Source organism: Poecile atricapillus, chromosome 1, assembly GCF_030490865.1.
Source record: "Poecile atricapillus isolate bPoeAtr1 chromosome 1, bPoeAtr1.hap1, whole genome shotgun sequence".
Taxonomy (NCBI): domain Eukaryota; kingdom Metazoa; phylum Chordata; class Aves; order Passeriformes; family Paridae; genus Poecile; species Poecile atricapillus.
The window spans coordinates 66,775,837-66,799,130 of NC_081249.1; the positions used below are offsets into that span (position 1 = coordinate 66,775,837).

Genomic DNA, 23,294 nt, shown 5'->3' on the forward strand with positions numbered 1-23,294 from the left:
ATTCCATAAGTATGTACTTTCTATTACAAATCCAGTGCTTGTTTTCCATGTTTTCTAGGTGTTATTTAACCTGGCTACATGTTTGTACAAGTCTTAAAATAACTAGAAATTATCCTATTAATTTATTTCATAGAACTTCCAGAAACATGCTTTCTTTTATTCTTTTTTCCATTAGTTAAGAAAAGGTGACAGAATATTGCCACTTTGAAATCAGGTTGGAGAATTTAAATTAATTAAATTTAATTAAGATATGTACTTGCAGGTATACAGTAATAATTCCTAATATACTACATTCAAAAACAAGTACATTGTGGTACAGTTTTGTGCTAAAAACCATGGCAGAAAAATCTGAAAAACATTTTAATGTATGTTTACATACATAAGTATGTTCAGCAGAAGTAAGAATTGTGTTTACAAACCGATTTTCTGCATTTCTGTAACATACATACTAATTCTTCTTTCTACCCCGGTTAGACAAATAGTTGACACCTTTAGTAATCAAATTTTTATCAACATAAGTCATAAATTGTTTATCTTGGCTGTGATTGGCTAGTATAAGATTAAGGCTACTACTTAACTATTACAGTTAACTACTAATCTCAAATAGCTTAATCAATATAATTTTTAAGTACAGAAGGTGGCTGGTAGTTACCAAGTTCCAAGCAGATAGCTTGCAGATTATTTATGAAGTGCCACACATTAAGGATATTTTTAATTTAGGTACAACCAAAATCTCCTTCAAAATAGAAGTGATGATTTTACAAGAGAAAGAATTACAGCACATATTACTCACCACATCACGAAAAACAACTGCTCGTAGACGATTAATATCAACATCCTGAAGAAGCCTATCAGGGTCTTTTATGGGAGAAAGATTTCCAGGGACATTTTCAAGGGGAGTCTAAAAATAAAAAGTAGTGAAATTTTTGTTGTCTCAAAATATCAAAGCATTTCTGTTAGAACCTTAATTTGACATGTTTTAGCTAGTACATCAGTCTTAGATGGTATTCCACATAATACTCAGATAAAAACAGAAATAAAGTGATGCTTTGAATTACTGTCTTAATACTACTTAGATATAAATTGTTACATCTTTCCAGTAGTTTGGAATGACTGTATCTCTAGACAGAGTTAAGATAGTAATTTTCACTAGTCTGTTTCAGATTACAGTTGCTTCATAGCAGAACAATAAATTATTTCTAAAATGCATATTATGTTTGAAAATGCTAAACAGAAATATAAAAATAAATGTTAATTTTGCTGAGACTTACTGCAGACTACTTATAAAATAACTTACTATTTAAAAAACGCAGAATGGCATGCTTCCTTTAAAAAATAAAATGTATTACATGTGAGGCCTGAACACCTAAAAGTCTTATAGTGATTTTCCTTGCATTGAATGCGACAATATCGAAAAATATAATGTCTTTGTGAGATTTAATGAAATAATATTGTGAAAGGAGCTAATTTTGTAAAAACTGTTTGAAAAAGTCTTTAGAGATGAAAAAATACTGATTTAGTAATGAAAATATAATAGCAGAAAAAGAAGGGATCCGTTACAGCATGCAATGTATTGTATTTTAGTCATGGGCCCCGCTGAATTATTTCAGATTTTAATTTCTGTATCTGTAAAGTCTTACAGCTGTGAAAAAGTTAAAAAAAGATAAAAAATAGAAGAATGAATTAATAACACTAAAAACTCAGTGGTAACTGAATTACCAATAAAATTCACTTCTAAAAGCAGATAGTAAATACTGATGCCTAATATGTACTCAAAGGTCTGTTGAAGCCATTGGAACTCAGATATTCCACCAACAGAGATGCAATTGCAGGATTTCATCCGAATTGGAGAGTACCCTGACGGAATAAAAAAATCTATGCAGGTATAAATGACAGAGGTGAGTAAAGGGATTGTTTTTTCAAGAAGGCCAAGCAAGAGTGCAAAAGCTGGTTGGAATTGCTCCAGTCATACTCCTGCATCAAGGTTTTCATCTTTCAAATAAGCCTCCTCACATACTTTTACCATAAACCAGTTAAAAGGAAAAACCTAAGCTTTTGCCAGATATTTGAGAAGGCAGTTGCAATTATTTTATGATCTAAAAAAAATGGTGTTTCAGACTTTTCATCATTGCTGTTGGTTACTTAAGGCTCAGTTACCTTGGTTGCTGCTGATGCTGTTACACCCTGAAGAGCATCTTGAGTTTTACCTCCTATTAATGATGTCTTGTTTACTCTCTCTCTTTGCCTTTGCCGGCATTCCAAGCAGTTCCTCACAGCCACACAACAAACTAAAAGAAGAAATGAAAATGAGACAAATTAGAATATTTTTTCAAAATTATATTTAGAACATCAATTAGTACTGATTACTAGTAGGCAGTAATTGAAAATTTGATTAAAAATTGAGAATTGAGAATAGCTCACAAATTTTATACCAGGAGCAGTAAAATTATCAGTAACATAATAAGTGGTATGAATAACAGTAAATAGTGATGATAAAGGCCATACTGTTGCAAAATATATTGAAGTCTACAGTGTCTGCACAAGTATCCCACTCTTTTTATTTTACATAGCCAACAAAGTCCTACAAATCCATGGAGACTTGGATAAGAAAAACTGCAACATGGAGGTAGCAAAACAGCTTTAAGAAAAAAAATTGGCTGTTTACTGATTTAAATTTAGTATTTTTACAACTTGAAATACATAAGGAAGAATATTTTCAGACGTCTTTCTTATGAATAAATTGAATCGGCCTTAAAAATGTATCAAATCAATAATAAATGGGATTTTTACTTTATCACATCAAACACTACCTACAAGGTCCTTTCCTACACATGTCACTATTTAATCCATCACAACTCATTGATCTGTAAGTAACTATTTAATACATCCTGTCTGCTGACTTACCAAGCCTTAGGCACTGTCGCATTAGACCTCCAGAAGACATGTTTTTTTCAGCTTCAATCTCACTAAAATTTAGAGAGCTGGCAAATACTAGTACATCAACCATTGCCATCAGACGGCTGAGAAACGTTACTGCTGTCTCTGCTGACATTCCTTGTGTCACTTCAATATTTTCCAATTCAGTCTTTAAAAGGAGATAATTGAATTAAACAGTTTGAACACAACTGAAATATAAGGACAGCACATACACATAGAAATCTAAATTGTTATGCTTAATGGCAGAAAGACTGAAAAGTTATTTTAAAATCTCCTACTGACACCACTAACATAAGCTGTGAGTGAAATTCAAAGTAAGGCTGCATGAAAAGTGGGAAAATTATTTACGTTTACATGCTGTAATAGATGAGAAAAAGTCTAATATGAATGAGAAAGTTATTAGCAATTACATAAAGACAAAGTAAGGGCAGATAATAAAACAATGCATGGTATAAAGAGGGTGCAACATATTCTTACGTTCTTCCATAGGCTACGCAAACAGGTAACAGATTAAAGGAATTACTTTGTGTATAGCTTTTACTTTTTATGCTTGTTTAGTTAAACAAGCAAATGTGGAGAGTGGAGTGGGAAAAAACATACAGTTTTGCACTCTGTCTCCATGAATCAATTTTCCCTGGAATGTTTATAGCATATAGAATCCTGACAGAGTCCAATTCTCCAATTATGTTTGCTACCTCACAACAACAAGAGAGGGAAAGTTAAAAGGGAGAAGTGGGATGGCATGCAGCTCACATGTCCCAAAGAGTTGCTGTTTCTTTCCTATTCCTATTTCCTATAGTATTGTTGGATGCTCCTTAGTGGGAATCAGCAGAAAATTTCTGAATGAGCTCAATATTTCTGAAAGCTAAAATATTTTTCCCTGAAAAGACACTCAGATGTCCAGAGTCATGTTTTCAAATGCCTTCAAGTAATTAACAGCAAGGATAAGTGAAGAAACAGCCAGCTTAATCCAGAAAATAAGTATCTATTTTAACACTTTTACCTCTGGAGCTAAGCAAATTGCAAACAGGCATGCGTGATACTTGTCTTCATCCAGAATTGTATGTCTAAATACTATTTAAATTTGTTTAATGGTGGAATATTCTTACTGACTGTCAATAAGCTTTCCAGTTGCAAGACTTTCTGAGCACACAGTTTAGTCCTTTTGAAAAATACTTTCATTCTGCTTCTCTACTTTTATTAATTTGCTTAGAAGTATTTATAAAATATATAGATATATATTTTGTGCTCTCAAGATAATTTCCTTGCAAAGGAAATAAAAAAATACAGAAAACAAAAAAAAATTCCTTTATTTCCATACTCCTAAAACATCATTAGGAATGGCTTACTTTTAAGAATATTTTTACATCCAAAATTATAAAAGTGCTGTGCCAAACAAAACTGTGCCAAACAGTATTAAGGAAACAATTGTTTTGAAAGATGAAAGATACAAAGTGGCATGTGTCACCATAATGACAGATAGCTCTTCATTTAACTTCTCCTAAGGATATAGCATGTTGGTCACATGAGTGATTTGGGAAGGGATGTCATCTATCTGAACTGCCCAATAATATTAGAAAAATAGTAAAATGACAACTCTCAAAATAAAGATTTTCAGCCTATCTCCTTCCTTCTTTGGCCAGGGCTCCACTGTTTAGTTTGTAATTTTTTCCTACTCTTTTGAAAAATAGGTTGCTGGGTTTTTTATAACAGACTGGAAGAAGATTTTTCAAAAGCACTCATCCAAGGAAAATATATTTGCAAAAATCTATAGCCATAACAGTCTGCTAGAAAAACTCATATGTGGTTGTGGAAACTTGAACTTTGAACTTATGCTTGAAATAATATCAGGCTCGCTTGCAGCCCATTGACTGCCTGATGTTGATTTTTATCAAGTTTCAACTGTACTGTGCCAATCATAGTGTTAAACATCTCAGAATATCTACTGCTTTTTTATTTTTGCAGGTTATGTACTCAATTCACTTACTGTAAGAGTTTAGTGCATTTTAGCAATATTTTCGGAAACTTTGAATTTAAAAGAATCTTTTTTTAAATTTTTTTTTACAAATCTCCCTAAAATTCTGCTACATGGAGGAAAATAAATGACTAAGATTTTTTACATTAAACTTACCATCACTTCTACTTGTTAAATACAGCACATTGGCATTGTAATAGTGTCTAAAATATACTCCATTATTGATCAAGCTGCCTTCTAGTATCACCAATATTTTAGATAGTGGTGTCTCTTAAACTCATTTAAAAGTGAACTGATCACCATTCCATAAGTACTCAGTGTAATTTAAGAGCAGTACAAAGTCTCCCATACAGTGATTGTACGCAGGACATAAAGAGTTTCTGTACTGACAACTGCATTTATAACTTAAATTAGCTCACAGACCTGGCTACATGCAGACCAGGAGCTAACAGCACGCACCATAATTTACAACACATTAGGTTATTAAGGGAGATATGGTAGGAAAAGTTAATTGCTACACCTAATATACTCCTATTCACATCTCACTGTATGATATAGGAAAATAATAATAATAAGAATAATAATAGTAAAAAAAAGCCAAAATATCAAATGATCAAAAATAAGGTATTTTTGAAAATGCAAGAAACTGAAACTTACAGCAGCAATACTAACCTTAGAACCCTGGACATGCAACAGACAAAACAGACAACAGATCACAACAATAAAAGAAAAAGAAAATTATTTAAGTTAACTAAAAATACAAGGTAAATTGAAACAAATTAATATCTTGGAATTATACATTTGTTTATTTTCTATTTAAAAACAGCAAAACATTTAAGCTCAGCATGAACATTTGAAAATAAAGACTTGTCAAAGATAGCTATGCACAAGGAAAACTTTAAATCTTGTACTATTATAGAGTTCATGTAAACACTGATCCTTCCAAAGCAATGTACATCTTCTATGTAGTAGATAATTTTTTTAAGCAATGCAAAATAAAGTAATCTTAAACTAATTACACAGACATGAGCATTTTACAACAAGCCATTCAACTGAAATGTAATAAAGTAGTTAATCCTTTTTTGAGGAGGCAATTATGTTTAAATTGCTTTGAAAAAACAAATATGAATTACAACAGGCAACCTGGTTCCTCATGCATAATGCTCTTCCCTTGGATACATTACAAGATAGATCATCATAACATTACATTTGGGAGTGTCTTCTTAAACCTAAACCAGTATCAAACTAGATATGACAATGGTTTTGAGCCACAAGAAAAAAAAAATCAGGATTTACTTAGACACTCAGACTTAGTTGACCTTCAAATTTCATTGTTCACAATTAGATAGTGTGTTAAATTTTTATGGCTTGGTTTTAGGTAGAACCACTTTCTCTATTATCACAGTGGGCTAGGAACTAAATCTTAAGTTTTCACTGCTTCTGTTTTAAAAATAGAAGGACACTTCAGAGTATGTCAGTTATCATTGCTATAATTTAGACACTGGAAGAACCTAATCTAACAAAAAGAAAAACAAGCTGAAATGAACTGTTTTCTTCCTCCTTGGGCCAGTAAATACCACACTCAACCAGTTTTTAAATGTGTCTTCATCTTTTCGTAGTTGGATGCAGCTGAGGAATTAACCTGTGGCTATTATCTCTCAATTAGTAGCTGACAATTTTCATATCAGTTTTACCACCTTTGATTCTCAGAATCACAGTAGACCACACAGTACCCGTGGAACAATAAAAAGTCCCGAACATGGTAATACTAATGCTATACATAGGTCATACATCTCAGCTTCTAATCCACAAACCTAATGAGGCCATCATTAAATGTTTAATGGAGTTCTGTGGACAGTTCATGCAACACCAGCAGCTCTCAGATCACAATTTGAACGCTGATATTTTGAATTGTGGAAGTTTGTTCTGAATTGTCACATATGCTCAAACTCCTCAAATTACTTTTGCTTTGCTTAATGTCCTCACATCCTTGTCACAGCTGCTATCCTTGTATCAAGCAGTGATTACTTCCAATTGCTAGCTTGTACACAAAATGTTTTATCTGTAAACCTGCTTCTATTAACAAAAATCATCGTCTGCAAACCTTTTCCCTTACAGGTCCTGGTTTTCACACTTCCACAGCATCTTAATAATATCTTCCTTATAATTGTACCTAATTTTAGAAAGCCTCAAAGACATCCCCATCAGAAAGGAGAAAATAAAAGGAAATCAGTATTTTTTTTTTTTATGACCTGATAATTGTAGCAGGATTATCTAATATTCCCAATTTAATATACTAAACATCAGAATTAAAATTACAAGACACTCCAGATCATATTGGAAACCAAAAAATCTGCTGATATTTTTTGTTAATATTTGATTCAATTTCAAATTGTTTCATATATTCAATTGGCAACACTTTAAAAACACCAGAATTTGAAGCAAGTCCACATACAGACCCTGGGACAGGAGTAGTATAGAACTGAAATTGAGTGAAATATTAAAAATTGTGGGAATAGATTATTGTTAATTACTTTTTTTCATAAACTTTGCCCTGCATGCCATACAAACATATCACCTTCTCTGCACTCTTGAGTTACCCACAGATTTGTGAGTGGTTTGTTTACAGGAAAGATGAATTTTTTTTTCTTTTCTTTCATCTTTTTTTTTTTTTTTAATTTACATTTAAAGTTTTTTATTCAGATCATCCTAATCTGGATTAAAAAACAAACAAACAAACAAACAAAAAACCAAAAAACCAAAAAAACAAAAAAATAAAAAAAAAACCCAAAAAAACTCCAAAGCAACAAAAACCAACCTAACAAATAAAAACCCCAAACCACACCAAAAAGAAAACAAAAAGAAACCCCACAGGATAAAAGGCAGATTTCTATTACAAGAGTTCCATAGTGAGGGAATTCTATAGTTAAGACTGCCCATTCTACAGCAGGCAAAGAATCATGCCGTAATCTTCCACCCAGCCCAGAGGAATTGCCATTTCTCTCCAAATCTGAACTATGCAATGGAAAAAGTCTTTTTGAAACGGGAAGTTTTTCAAATACTCATCTCTTTAAGGAAACGGTGACTACTACTTTTTTCTAGCAAGGGAGAGAACACAATATAGAATCTGCTGTACAAAAGGAAAAAAAAAAACAACCAAAATTGCAATTGCTCCAGCATTCTGAAAGTCATTTTGCTAAATTTATGCTTGGCTCTGTTCTTCAAATAGACTTAATTAATTCAAGCATCTAATATTCAGCATCTGTTGTACTAATAAGAAATAGGTGAAGTGCTTTATAAAAATCAGAGGCAATGGGATACATGTAATAGCAGCTAAATCTATAGCAGATTGTTGAGAAGAGAGTCTTGCAGCAGAATTTAGGACTACTTAAGATGGAGTGGCCCAGAATGAACTCAGATTTGCTTGAACTCCCACTGATTCACTGAAATCAAGGAGCTGTGCACAGGCAGGACTGTGAGACAGTTGAAAATGGAACTGTGTGCTTCTGTCTTTCTCCATTAGAAAACAAGCTATCTCATGAAAAGAGACTGGATTGAGCTCCAAGCTAACAGTCATTCCAGCCCGACCCCACAGGGATCTGGTAGATGTCTGCATCTGAGATATCTGAATCATTTGCTTCTGTTGAGTAGATCTCCATTGGCTAGAAATCTAGGCCACATGTAAGTACTTCAAGTGAATACTGAGATTCACCCTAATCTCTTCATGAATTCTATCCCTGTTTCAGCCATTCCAAAGTTAAAAGGTGGAATGACCCTGTCTGTTCTATAGTTTTTTTGCTTTCATGTTTCATTATTGCAGACTAAAAAGTAAATTAATTTTTTATAAGAAGATGTAAATACATGACCTATACCACAAATAAAAGATAGTAAGGTGAAATAAGTAAGAACTACTACTTTAAAATTTCAATATGGGCCCCAAAAGATCTTCAGTGGGAATATCAGTGCCACCATTCATGAAAGTGAAGAAGGGTAAAATTCAGTAAAAATGAGCTTACACTTGTTGATAAATTGAATATATGTATTCTACAGGATCTACAAAATGTCAGGGTTTTGACAACCCAGAAAAGCTCCTCAGAACAGAGATATGGAGGATCAGAAACTAAACAACAGGAAGATGGTGTGGATTCAAACAGGCACACCAGGAGGTATGACTGAATCCTTCAAAGTCATACAGGATATGGAACTGAATAAAGACATGATTAACCACTCTTTTCATAGTATAAACAGTAAAGCACATAGTGACTTTATGCATTTAAGCAGGCTTAAGTAAAACAAAGACAAGAAGTGCTTCGAAGGTTATATAATTGCTTTGTCAGGCTCAATGCCACAGGATATTATGGAAGCTAAAAGCGTAAGTAGCTTCAAAAAAGATTAGATAAAGTCTAGAAGGATGAATTCCTCAGCGGTTATTAAATATGACAGCTCAAACACCCTCCCTAGTTGTTAAAGTCCTAAATGCTGAAACAGTGTTATTAGAGCAATCAATGTGCTTGCTCAGAGTTCTGAATTTTGATGTAAGCTGCAAACAGCCACTGTTGGTGGCAGAATGCTAAAGCAGATGGGCCCATGGGCTGACCCAGGGAGGCAGCTTATGTAGCCTGTGAACAGCTTCTTTTCGGAAGAGCAGTGCAATATGGCTTGAGTGGACTTCTAACACCTGGCTTCAATTACAGAACTACACAGACTAACAGAATGGTTGGGGTTGGAAGGGATATGAACTCTGTACCTTGTGGATAGAAAGTTATTCATTAATGTAATTAATTACAACACAGTAGGCTCCACATGGAAATCAAGAAACACTTTTCCATGGAGAGGCTGACTGAGCACTGACACAAATTGTCAGGGAGGTGATGGAGTCTCCATCCTCAAAGACAGTGACAAGGTGTCTCAACACAGTCCTGGACAACTGGATGTAGATGGCCCTGCTTGAGCATGGGTGTTGGAGCAGGTGACTTCCTGCATCCCCTTTCTAGCCTCAGCCATTCTGTGATTCTGTGTGTCTTTGGATCAGTGAGGGAGAATGCTTACAGGTCCTTTCCCCTTTTAAGAGTTAATCTGGCAGAAAGTGTCTAGTAGCAGTCCTGCTGTAAGTGTTTTTATGCAGTGGAAATGTCATATCAATCTTCCAATTTCAAACCTCTTCTCTCTTCCCATTAGCAGCTTCTGGAAGGAGGAGGGTGAGACAGCCTTTTGTAACTGATTGCTTTCAGTGGCCTACTTTGCCCTTTTAGGACTGAGAAGAAATACATTCTGAACCAGCAATCCATCCACTTCTGCATAGCAGTTCAAGGATGCACAAGCATCTGAGAATCAGTGTGAAACTTCTTTTCATCCATCATATGATGGATATTCACAAGTGGTCTGATACCCAGCAGGACATCTGCTCCCTTCGAAACTGTGATTCAGAACAAGACTGAGGGAGAGCACCTGCTCTGAGAAGGGAAGATGAGCTGCACTGTTCATATCTGTCACAGTGATGAATAAATCCACCTTCTTTTTAATCTTCATGGATGGGCAATGAGGAACAGGAATGGAGTTGAATGGACAGGAAGAATCCTTTTTTTTTTTAGTTTGACACAGTAGGATTCATTCAATTTGAAGCCAGAAACCAAACTTTAAGTGAATTACTCTGTTTCACAATTTATTTTATTGACCTAGACAGATAGTAAAATTAAGCATTCAAGTGTTCATAATACACACAGTCCCCATATAGTGGAGAAATGTGGGCATAATACCCAAATTTGAAAATGTAGTCTTTCATATCAGTGCATAAAAATCACTGCTACTGAGCAAGGCAGTGTTGACACATAGTATTTTAACAAATGGATGTGTAATTATTGAAGCTGTGTCAGGTAACTGTCTATACACACACACACATATATGTTATCCAAAGTAAATAGAGGGGAATGGTGAACCTCAAAATTATTATTCCATAAAGTGGTTCTGCAGTATCATAAACCAGGACAAGAATTAAAACCCACAAATAGCATTCAGTGGAACTGAAGCCTAATAGCTGTTGTGCCTGTTTTATATTTTTATATAAAAATGTCAAAACACCATCATTTTCAAATGATGCCTAAAATGTTTGCTTTAAAAAAACATCCCCCAATGTCCTTTCCTCTAAAGAATGATAGTGCATGCTGTGTTTCAAGATGGCTCAGTATGAACTTGATCATACTTGTCAATATTTACAATGAAGCACCTGCAAAATGAGGACCTTAATATTATTCTTCTGACTACAGATATTAATTGTAGTCTTTCACTTATATATATTTGCTTATAGCAAATATTTTTCCAGTTAACACTGAAAATAGTAAAGAGACAGCATTTTATAATTAATTGCCTGTCTGAAAATCACATTAATGCTTAGCAAATTGACAGCGTATACATTCATACCACTCAAAATCTGCAAAAAAATGTTTAACTAGAAGTAACAGTAAAGAAAAAAGTAATCTCAATAGCTGAATGTCTAGAAAAATGATTTGAGATTTTATTGCAAATCCCATTTTCAGTCTCCAGTGCCTATTACCTACATTTTTTTCAGAAGAGTGTCTTTGTCTTTCCTGGGTCTCATTGTCTCCCCTTTCAAATACCAATATTAACCAAAGATAATTTTTACAGGATGCTCAAGATGACATTTAGTATGAAAGAAATAGTCACAGATATTAAATGCACAGACAAGGCATCCCATTCGAATAACATAATTACTCTTGTCAATAATGCAGTATTTATGAAATATTCCTCCCTTTTTAGTGATGATACTCTGCCTGCCTGAGCTTTAATCTGCTAAGAAGTTACACCTTTCAGGGGATAAAAGTATCAGTTATTTTCAATATAAGATTAAAAAAAAAAAAAGGGGGAAGGACCTACTGAAGGAAGAAGTAAACACAGCAGAGAGGGGATGACTCATTTGGCATGCAAACTAATAGTGGCCATGCAAAAAAGGTTTATGAATATCAATGAGTAGACATCATAAAACATGCTGTTTTATTACAGGAATCATTATCCTAATGGTCATCCCTTTAAATGAAATATTAAATAACTACGAGATATTATACTCACTATGTACTACTTCTCTGATAAAATTAGCACTTCAAATGCAAAAGGTTATAAACACTCTGTATATCAAAGTGTAACAGTTTGATTACAAATTAAAATTTTTGAAAGAATTAGCAGAAAGGGGACAGGAGTCCCTAAAGAAGGGTCAGCTGAAAATAGCGGTTTGCATTATTAACAACAATTTCTAATACGACCACTAGGTGGAAATATTGTACTTACAGTTGGGGATGTGGCTGCTGACAGCAATGGTAAAATTCCTCCACAAGCAATAATAATATTGTCTACCATCTGGGAAATGAGGTGTATTGTGTTGTGTACAAAAATAATATTTTCATTGCTATTGACAAAGTCCATCACAGACTTTGTGGAATGACTGTAGGGATGGAAGAAAAGATGGATTAAAAACAAACAATTAAAATAAATTTTAGATAAATATGTTCTTTGCAACCATATTGTGAATGTTTCTTTGATAAAAAGAAAAAATCTGGTCTAAAAAATTTTGCATGTAAATTGCCTAAAAATATCAACAAGGCTAGTTTAATGAACAAATTGATTGCTATCTCTTTTTTCACAGGATTATATTCAAATACTCAGCTGAGAACATCTTCTAACCTTTTATTCCCATCATCCAGTACTTCATAGGCAGTTCTGCTGAAAGCAGTGGAGTTGTTTCTGCAGCATGAAAGCAACTATTTCATATTGAGTTCACCATGCTGCACCAGTGCCATTTGAAGAACCCTTGATAACAGCTAAGGGTAACACTGACTACAGCTTTAAAGGAGAAACTTGATAACATGGCTGTAACTTGATTTCATATTCACTTTGTTAACTGATAATAAATCAAGCATTAATAATAGCTCTGGAAGCCATGGATGCATGTAAAAGTAGGTGAAATCTCAGCAAATCCTAATTGGTGAGAAATTGTCCTATGAAACAGTCGCTCCCCAAAAATATAAAACCCCTGTGTAAAAATATTGAGGAATGCTCTGTCTGTAAGTATGGTCCTTCCCCAAAGCAACATTTGTTGTTAGCCAGCAAACAAAAATTAAAGGCTTCAACTGAAAATATACAATCTGAACTTTAACCTTCAAGCATTAGCTGAACACAAAATACAACCTCCTCCCACAAACTTGTCCAAAGCAAAACATCAAAAATTGTCTATTTCCAAATGAGTATCACAGAGCAGTTCACCTAACTGGAAATTAAATGTAATATAAATTGCTCCTTTGATAAAACTATGCTCAAGGTTTGTGAAAATGAACTATTCTGTAGTGAAAATTAGAGTAAATTGTCTCTCTTATATTATAGTTACATAGTACCTCTATTAACATGTACAAAATGTACAAAAACACTAGGAAATCACATAAAATATTATATGATCACCAAGACTAAACCAAACCAGGAGGTGGCATACAAAAGAAAATTTTTCAATAGAGTGTTTTCTTAGAAAATGCTACAGGAAAGAGGTTTTATTTATACACCTTGCAGGCAGAGCAGCTCTCTTTTAATTGATCAGTTAGGAAAATGGCCATTAGCAGAAGTCATCCTGTCTGGAACAGGGGCGGTAGATTCTAATGCTAAATATAAGCTGGAAGAATGGCTCAGCTTGTTTAGGTTTTCAGGATTTATACAATTCCTCAAGAAAACAGGAATTACTACCTGTGAAACAGAGCTGTTCCAGACCGGGAAAAGGGTAAAAAGAGAAGGTAGACGATACAGAGAGGCATTGCAGCTAACACCAACTCTTTTCCTCTCCACCATCTCCTCTCCAACACGCCTAATTTTTCCTTATTGATGGGAACACAGATCAGGAGTTAAAGAAGAAACAACCCACCTTCTCCAAACATGTACATCTGTTTCTAGTGCAAAAAGCAAGTCTGTCAGGAGCCGCTGGTGCATGGGAGACCATTTAAACTCCGGAATACGAAACATAGTTGTGCGTGGGCCCGGACTAAACTGTCGTCGCTGCTCTTCCGTCATTGGCATTCCTCGAAATCCCAAGTCAACACGTAAATCCCGGTCTTGCTGGGTGACAGATCGACCCTGTATTGCCTACATCAATAAGAGGTTAAAAAATAATGTTAACTTTATGCAGTGTGTTTTTGAACGCAATACAGAACCTGAGAAATGAAGGATAAAACCATGTGGCCGCAAATCAGAGGAGATATTGATGTTCCAAGGCAGGCAGTAAATGAGCCTCTCCAAGTCAAACCAATCAGTGCTGAGGGGCTGTGGCTGGCCCCCTTTTCAGCTACACACCAAGCTTTTAATCTCAGTTTCTTCACTTGAAGTCTTACAGAAAAGACCAAATGTAGTCCATTCAAGGTCAGTGATAAGATCGTGTTTATATGTAACAATTATATTTTGGGCTAAAGACACAATTTTCTTTGAAGATTTGACTGAAAACATGGACAAACTACATAGTGTGGCTTCAAGGAATGTGTATTTTTGGACAGCTCCTCATTTTTCAAAACTGATTAATTTATCTGGTCTTTTTAGCAGAATCATTAGAGAATTACGTCTAGTCTCCCAAATCCCATTTTGTCGATTTTAAAACAAAAGAGAACTCTGCAAAACAATTATTTTAGCAATGTAAAAACAGACATAGCACTTGAGCTGGAGTTTCTTGTTTATTTAGTCTGATATTGATCTGCTGTAGCCAGAATTATGAGAGCAGAAAAAGTTTCCTTTATATAATCTGACCTCCTGGGAATAAAATTATTACAGTTACTTGCATTTCCTATGTTTTTCTTAGAGTTATCTTTAAATTATTAGTTTGTTTTTAGTTAGAAACATAGGAAAGAGTGAATTTGATACTCTACAATATTTCATCTATTATAAATACAAGTATTAACTGCTTTTAGAAGCAAGCAGTAGTTCCTACCTCTGTTGCAAAATTTGCTTGCTATCTTTCAGTCCATTTGAATAAAAGACAGTTACTGATAAGGCAGGGAGATGATTGTAGACATGTTTTTACAGAATTTGAGGTTAGCAACTCCATTCTCCTACAGGTACAACTGCAGGTAACCCTCATGTCAGCAGCAAGAGTGGTACCATAACTGTGATATAAGTGGGGAGCTTTTATCTAGCCATTAATACTGCGTCTGCAAGAACAGGTTTTGATCTGCATTGCTGCTGCATAAACAAGCATGAAACATGTAAGTATCTCTACTCAGGTGGCTGGTCGTTATGTAAGCCTGTTTTTTCAGTGGTCTCAAGGACATAAATCTAACGAGGTAGTTACTACACCTGCAGCAATCAAAACTCCAAATGCCAGCTCCACTGTAAACATGCCAAAATAAAATTTCTCATTATTCAACAAAGCAATAATTTTCCATTTATATTTTAATTAATAACTACTTTATTTTTTTATTACAGTTAACTTCATTTAAGAAAAAGTATTTAACCATGGATGGTTTAGACTTCATAGCACCCAAAGAAGAGATTAGAAGATGAATTTCTGCTGGTTGCTCAGTTGATAATTCTTTTTGAGAATTTAATAAAGAGATTAATGTCCACACATTTTAACCAAGTCAATGTAGTTTATCTTTGATTTGGTGGGAAATAACAGCTATTTAAGTAGTATATGCAGTGTATATTTTCTATATAGTCATGAAAGATTTCATGTTATGGCATTTTCAAAGAAAATGAGCCTGGAAGATGTACTTTTTTCATATAATTAAAGAAATATACTTAAAATATCTCTCAGATCTCATACTATTAATCTCCCCCTCAGAAATGAGCAGTGATTACATCAGACATGGCTACTTGAAATTTACCTGGGTCGTGGTAGTTGTCTGGATTTTCCGTATCTCCTTCCCTGCCTCCTTACCATCATCAGATCTTTCTGTATCTGATATTATACTGCCTGCATCAACATTAGGTACAGTTTTGTTACCAGAAGACTCTGTTTCAAGAGTTGTGGCAGTCATCTCAGCATATTCTAATCCTTTAGATGATGAGGACAACTCCCTCTCAGAAATGCTATTCATTCCATCTGAAGTGGTGTGAATCTTGAACTCTTTGTCCTCTATTATACTTGAAGCACAAGTTATATCTACACTTCCTGTCATATGTGCAAGCAATCCCAAATCATCATTTACACCAAGATGCATCTGTGTCTCTTGAACATTTGGAATGGCAATGTGATTACTTGAAAGTTCAGGAAGAAGTTTTTCCTCCTGACTAGGTATTTTATCAAAGAGAAATGAGGTATTATTAGTAGAAGGTTCATCTTTCTCATCAGCCAGAGTTATTAATGGACCATTATCTTTTTCCTCATTCTTCTTAATAATACCCACACTTCCATGAACATTGTTTTGGAGCTTCTCAACAGCTGCACTATATACATTATCTAGAAGAGATTCCACTTCTACCAGTGCACCATTTTCTCCAGTTCCCAGTGTCTCTGGTGACAAATCCATATCATCAAGTTTTACTTCAGTAGCTTCTACTTTTTCAGCTTTTATATCAACTAAAAGGTCATGAACTTCCACATGCACTCCTCCTCCTCCAGGTCTCTCAGCAGTTCCAAGCACATCATCTGACACTTTCGTAGCCATGAGCAAGTCCCTCGTATCTGTATTGACAGGGTAATCTGTTTCACTTTCTGGGCTTTGACTTTGTGAAAGATCTTCTATCTCTCGAATTTCCATTCCACCTTTTGCTCCCGTTGTCTGAGAGGAAAGACCTGAGATTGTGCTCACATTGCCTTTCTTCCCCTTTTTTATGTTTTCTTCCTCTTGCCTTTGATACTCTTCATACATTTTTGCTAGATATTCCTTGTGAGCTTCATATGTGACCTTGAAAAGAAAAGAAGACAGTACGTGGAGGACTACACACTAGATGAACTGGGCAGAATGTAGCAACATTTTTATGAACATACTAAGTACAGCTTACAAAGTGACAAGAAAAAAAGCCACCTTGGCATGAATACCGAGAGCCACCAGATGGCACTAAATCACTTTACATCTTATATTGCTACTGCCTTTCAGGGTTATCAGCATTTACAAAAACATCTATGAGCTGTTCCTTACCTTGGAATGGGCTATAGAAAGAGTATCCACCCACACTCTCCAGCCTCCCCATTCATATTTTATTGCATGGTACAAGAGAATACGGAAAATGTTGTAAACCATCTCTGTGATCTTCTGCTCTTCTGAGTTCTTAGGGTTAATGTATCCCAGAGAAAACATCCAGTCCTGCCACACTGAACACTGAAGTAAACATCTAAAGTGAAATAATTAGTTCAAAATATATCCAAACAAAGCTTCTTTATTTTAACATTACAATGGCTAAGATGGGAGGAACATCATCGCTTAACATCAATCCAATGTTAGGAATAACCAGAAAAATACTTCAGTATGAAAAAAAAAAAAAGTATACTACAGAGCAGAATCCAGTATTAGTTACTGAACTAAGAAATGTTACCACAAATGTATTAAAATTATTTTAAATAAATTTAATTTATTACAGACTATAAAACTCTACACAGAGTACAACAAATTGTTATTACCCAGAAATCAACGAGGAGAAAATACTATTTGTATTGACATACCTTCTGTTTTCACGGCTATTACTAAAGAGTTTTATCATATCAGATAGGAACAAACGTCGAACTTCCATCAGCTCTGCACTTGGTGTGGAGTTTTTTAACAGCGTTGCCACCACCTTAAGAATCACTTTGAAAGAATAAATTAGTTATGTAAAGCACTTTACCAATGTTTAAAAAAAGAAATTGTTGCTGACAGCAATTACTGCAAGAGGCAACTGAAACCCATTTGTGTCTAAAATCCATGAATGAATTGTTCACTTTCTGACCCATCATTTCAAAAACCCCACAGCCTCTGGGTGACACATTTATCAAACATACATAATATATTGTCCTTACTTGGATTCTGAATTTTCACTGTCGAATCTGGCTCTGGATGAGGTTTATGAACAACTTGGGTGCATACTTGTTCTGTCAAAATCTAAAAAATAATATTAACTTCCTTTTACCATTTTTAATCGAACACTACAGTATTTCTTTGTTAATATTAAAATTTGTTAAGAACATTTACCATGGTCACATGCAACGTCATATAAAAAATTTAGGTAAAATATTTTAAATCTTGAAGAATCGAATAAAGCAATTCCTCTATGCAGGAATAAAGACCTTAATGGTTGTACTGTAGCTGATTAGCTAAACTAAATAGGTATTTTAAAGATATTCCATTCATATTCTCATTCTGTTATACATTCACAGATCAAAATACCTTTCAAAAGCTACATACATCAACAATTATTCTCATACATTTCATCAAAACGAAACCAAATAATCCTTAAAACTGGCTTTGGTTTCCTCCAGATAGTAAAGAATAAGAGTCAGAGATAGCACTCCATAGGAATAATCCTGGGGCTTCACATAATGATGAAGACAGAGCATTCTCCTGTCACTTGAATTGTACCTGACAACCTAATTAATCTGTATTGAGGCAACACTGCAAATCTTTCACATTGGGATACCTGTCACTGGTTGTGTGTATGCAACTTTATTTTGAAATGCATTTTCTTGAATGCATTTACTGAGAATTCTGTGTTGATATCACTGAATTTTTAGTTTGTTCTTAAAAACAGAGTAATTTCAGTAGTAATATTTATTTTATGGAAGAACTTTTGCTCTCTCATTAAAAAATAATCAAACTAACATCAGTCATAACAGTATCTTAGAATAGGTCTTTACATACTGATATTTAAAATAGAATAAAGGGCAATTATGGCCTTGCTTTTTATGAGAGACTATGGAAAATACCTGTTCCTTAGCATCAGTTTCTCAGCAAATCTTCTGTACTTACAGCACTCAACCTCTTTTTTCTCCTTTCCTCTGGCTATTTTTTCAAATGTGGACAAGCCTGTGGATGCTGAACTCCATGAGGACTTTGATTTTGTCAGCAAGTTATGCATTTTCTGAGAATACCAATCACAGAAGCTCTCAGAAGACTGAATGCAGGAACTAGACTCTGATGCTCAAGTGGCCAAACCATAAAAGGTAATGTGCAATAACAAAGAATTTGGATCTAAATTACTGGCAAATAGATGATGTCTAGATTTTTACTATCATAGGAGAAAATTTTTCTACATTACTCAGACCTAGAACCCTGAAAACCAAGCACTCCTCTAGTCTCTTTTTTCTTTTCTGGAACCTACCCTGAGCATCTAGTCATTAAATCTATTTGTGACTAAAAAATATATTAAAAATCTTTTTAGTGGGTAAGATTTGCAGAAATTGCAAGAGATTCTACTCTAAGTCACCATTTTAGCAATAATTGAAGATTGGATATGAGCTTTAAGTGTGCAGGCATGAAGACATGGGTTTCAACCAACTTGATCTTCTCAATATTTTGCTTTTACAAAATTGTTCATCATTGAAACTGAAGCTTCAACAAGAACCATACTTATTCACCTCAAGCAGTATCTGCTACATAAAAGTGGTTGTGTTAGTTATCATTTGGCATGGTTAAAAAAGGAAAAACAGCACTCTTCAAAATCTTGTAAACTTAAAATGAATGACATGAAAAAGAAAAAAGAAGAGGCATTTCTGACTTCAGCACTTTCCATTTCAATGGAAAGAAACTCCAAACAATGGGAAAGTATGAACAATTGAAGGTCTCCAGTATCTGTTGTGGTTTTTAGCTTTTTTTTGTAAAAACTAATGAACATTCTAAGTAACAGGATCCCTTCTATCAGAAGTGGGAAGTTTTATAGAGCCTATGTAAAAATTATGACAATGTTAATAAAAACATCTAAAATGTGGCAAAATACATTATGAACCAAGTAATAGTTTCTCAAAATTTCTAAAATTTTTCTCAAAAGTCTTAAGAATCAGGATATTATAGAGCACGGATATTTTTAAGTCATACTTCTTACAGCAGAAACAACAATATTTACATTCAGTAATTTGTACCTCATAAAGTGTGTTATATGTTGTAACGGTTACTGTATTTGTGTGCAGCATCAACCTTTCTCCAAGAAGTGTGAAAAGACTGTGAGTATGCATGATTTCAACCTTTCTCCTGTAAGAGAAAACAAAAATATCAGGCCCATGCCAAGCATGATGAGCATTTTAAGTAAATGCAAGATAAAACCCAAAAGCCAAATATTTTGACACAGTAGTAAAAAGCTCTCAACATGTTATTTTATATATATTTAAGATATTTTCCACAATGAAAGCAATTTTACAAATATACAAAGGTTCTCAGAAAACAATGCTGTATTTAGGATGGGCTTTTGCATAAAATCACACACCATTCTCAAAGTTAACTCATTCTATCTTACTCAGGGTAAGAAAGTTCAAGAGGTGCACAGGGTGATGAAAATGTTATCACTGAAGAACACACCTTTTGTTATGCCACAAGAACTCAGGACAATCCAGCTTCATATTTTCCAGCATTAACCACAGAATTAGTTAGGTTGGAGGAACCACAGTGGGTGATCTGGGCCAGCCTCCCTCAGACTGCTCAAGCAATATGTATGTGTTAACACTAATGCATACATATACATATATATATATGTACATGTCTATATATATATGTGTGTGTGTATATATATATATGTATATAGGGATTTTTCAGTACCACCTTTGTTCTTTCTATATCATTGTCTCATGAAGCCTAAATAATTCAATCCCAGTATAACACATGTTGCAACGAAAAAGAAAAAGGAATCCTGAAAAGTTACAAAATTCTACACGATTGAAGTGTATTTCATATCTGGGGTCCAAAAATACTCAAATCTTTGAAAAGCGGAGAAGGAATCAGTTCCCGAAACCTCACTCTTTTAAGTATATAATAAAAATATATAATATTAATTATATGATCTATTACTAATTAATATAAACATCAACATTTAACTAATAATTTAATAATTATTATTATATTAATTAACATAATTACATTACTTAACATATAATTAATTGTAATTAAATAACAATCTATAATGATTAATTATTTTATATAACAATAATATATAAAAATATCCTATTTTAAAAATGGAATATAACATCATAAATAGAGCACTTCTCATACTTTGTATCACTAAACTCACCTAGTACTATCTAAATTTACCTTCTACTATAATGGATATGAAATAAAAATCATCCTTCAAAATAATTAATAATCTATATTAAACCAGCAGAAAAAAATTAAATAGGATACAGTTACATTTCTAAAAATTGTATGCATTCAAAAGCTAAGAAACTGTGTTTTCATGATTACCAGTGAAATAACACATAAATTAAATGGGTTCTTTCTAGAAATTTTGAAATTAATAGATTATTTTATAATTTTCAAAGTACCACAAAAGAGAGTAGCAACAACTTACAACTGTGTTTACTTTTCTATGCGCAGAAGGGAGTTCATGAGTTAGTTATGAGAAAACCTACAGGTATTCAACTTTTTAAGGTATGATTTAGCAGATAGAAGTAGAAATCCATTGGGAGGTTTAAATGTGTGAGTAAAACCCAAAAGTAGACAATGGACTATTATTTCATGTGGTGGCATAGAAAGAATTAAATATGGCACAGAAGGAAAAAAAAAAGATTTTGTCAAATGCTAAGGTTAGACAAAGTAGTCTATCATCACAGATCATAAGGAAAAATCAATCAAGTCATTCAGGCTCTCATCTAACACATTACTGGTCATTTGTGAGAATAAATTACTTCTACTCTATAGCTTGATCTGTGATGCATAGAGGAGTATAAGAACTACAGCAACAGTGACTGGCTGAGTACCTACACATTTGGTAGTAATACTGTATTGGTTTAGATTTCATAAATCATGTAACATCTCTTTATACAATTCTGCTTCAGTCTATTACAGTGCAATGCCTGTACTTACAGTAACTTACTGTAATTACAGTTCCCTGTACTGTGAAACAGGAATATAAGTACTTTATAATTTTTGTGGTTGACTTTCATTTCATAAAGTCATGTGTATGCTCACATATGTATGTGAAAAAAAAGGCAAAAGCACTAGCTGTAAAACATGAAATAGAAGGGCGTTTTTACTTGCTAAAATCTACATAAAATATGCACATTTGCAGATGTTCAGAGGTCTAAAAATTAAAAAAAAATTTGAAAGTTACACAGAGTATTCAAGGGGATTTCAATCACTCCAATTACATGAAAAATAAAGTTAATTTTTTGCTAAGTATATATGTTCATTCAACAATGTAAACTACACTGATATCTATATAACTGCAAGTAGATGTTAAATTAAAATTTCACCTTCTGGAAAATTTCTTTTCTTTTTTTTGTAACCATAGAGTATGCTGAGTTAGGAGGGACTCACAAAGATCACTGAGTCCAGCTCCTGGCCCTGCACAGCACCATCCCCAAGAGTCACACCCTGTGCCCGAGAGCAAAGTCCGAGCATTTCTTGAACTCTGTCAGGCTTGGTGCTGTGATCACTTCCCTGGGGATCCTGTTCCAGTGCCCAGCTACCCCCTGGGTGAAAAGCTTATTCCTGATATCCAACCAAAACCTCCTCTGAATCAGCTTCAGGCCATTTCCTTGGGCCCTGTCACAGGTCACCACAGAGATCAGTGCTTGCCCTCCCCTTCCCCTCCTGAGGAAGTTGTAACTGCAGTGAGGTCTCCCCTCAGTCTCCTCCAGACTGAACAGACGGAGTGACCTCAGCCACTCCTCATACGGCTTCCCCTCAAGGCCCCTCACCATCCTTGTGGTCCTCTTTTGAACACTCTATAATAGTTTAATGTCCTTATACTGTGGCACCCAGAACTGTCCTTGGCACTCAAGGTGAGGTCGCCCCAGAGCGAAGCAGAGCAGGACCATCCCCTCCCTTGCCTGGTGGGCCATGCTGTGCCTGATGCACCCAGGACATAGGCTGCTACATGATTTTCTGCATAAGTGATAAATATTTTAAACAAATGTATTTATCTGGATACAACCAGGTAAATATCTGGATACAACCAGGCTTCTGACAAGTCAAACCTTCATCTGGTGTATCATACTTAATTCAACTCCTATCAATGTGAATGACTTTTACTAAGTAATGTTTGAAAAGTCCTTGGAGATTCTTGAGTGGACTATCAATTTGCTTTATTAATTCCCAGAACAGTATTTGACTTGCTGGGTCCCAAAGGAAAAATCCCATTTAGAAGCATATTCTCAGCTAACTGTCTCTCAATTATACAGGCATACTTTATTGATCTTACTGAGAAAAGCATTTCTAGCAATACCACACTCCGGCTGGACTCTTACCTCCTTCCCTTTCAAATGAGGCTTACATGATGAAGTCTCTTG

The 23,294-nt window shown here is 34.4% G+C and overlaps 1 protein-coding gene across 2 annotated transcripts in view; it reads right to left on the reverse strand.

Moving 5' to 3' along the window:
- The window catches only part of NBEA (neurobeachin), a 461,177-nt gene that overhangs the window by 299,356 nt on the left and 138,527 nt on the right, over positions 1-23,294 (reverse strand). For both annotated transcript variants that reach the window (XM_058860312.1, XM_058860303.1), the window contains exons 18-28: positions 19,938-20,046; positions 17,883-17,964; positions 17,550-17,673; positions 17,029-17,221; positions 15,772-16,794; positions 13,827-14,044; positions 12,212-12,365; positions 5,585-5,593; positions 2,905-3,085; positions 2,158-2,288; positions 794-901 (exon numbers count right to left, since the gene is read on the reverse strand). In XM_058860312.1, the coding sequence (XP_058716295.1) occupies positions 794-901; positions 2,158-2,288; positions 2,905-3,085; positions 5,585-5,593; positions 12,212-12,365; positions 13,827-14,044; positions 15,772-16,794; positions 17,029-17,221; positions 17,550-17,673; positions 17,883-17,964; positions 19,938-20,046 (2,332 nt within the window). The remainder of the gene's footprint in view (positions 1-793; positions 902-2,157; positions 2,289-2,904; positions 3,086-5,584; positions 5,594-12,211; positions 12,366-13,826; positions 14,045-15,771; positions 16,795-17,028; positions 17,222-17,549; positions 17,674-17,882; positions 17,965-19,937; positions 20,047-23,294) is intronic.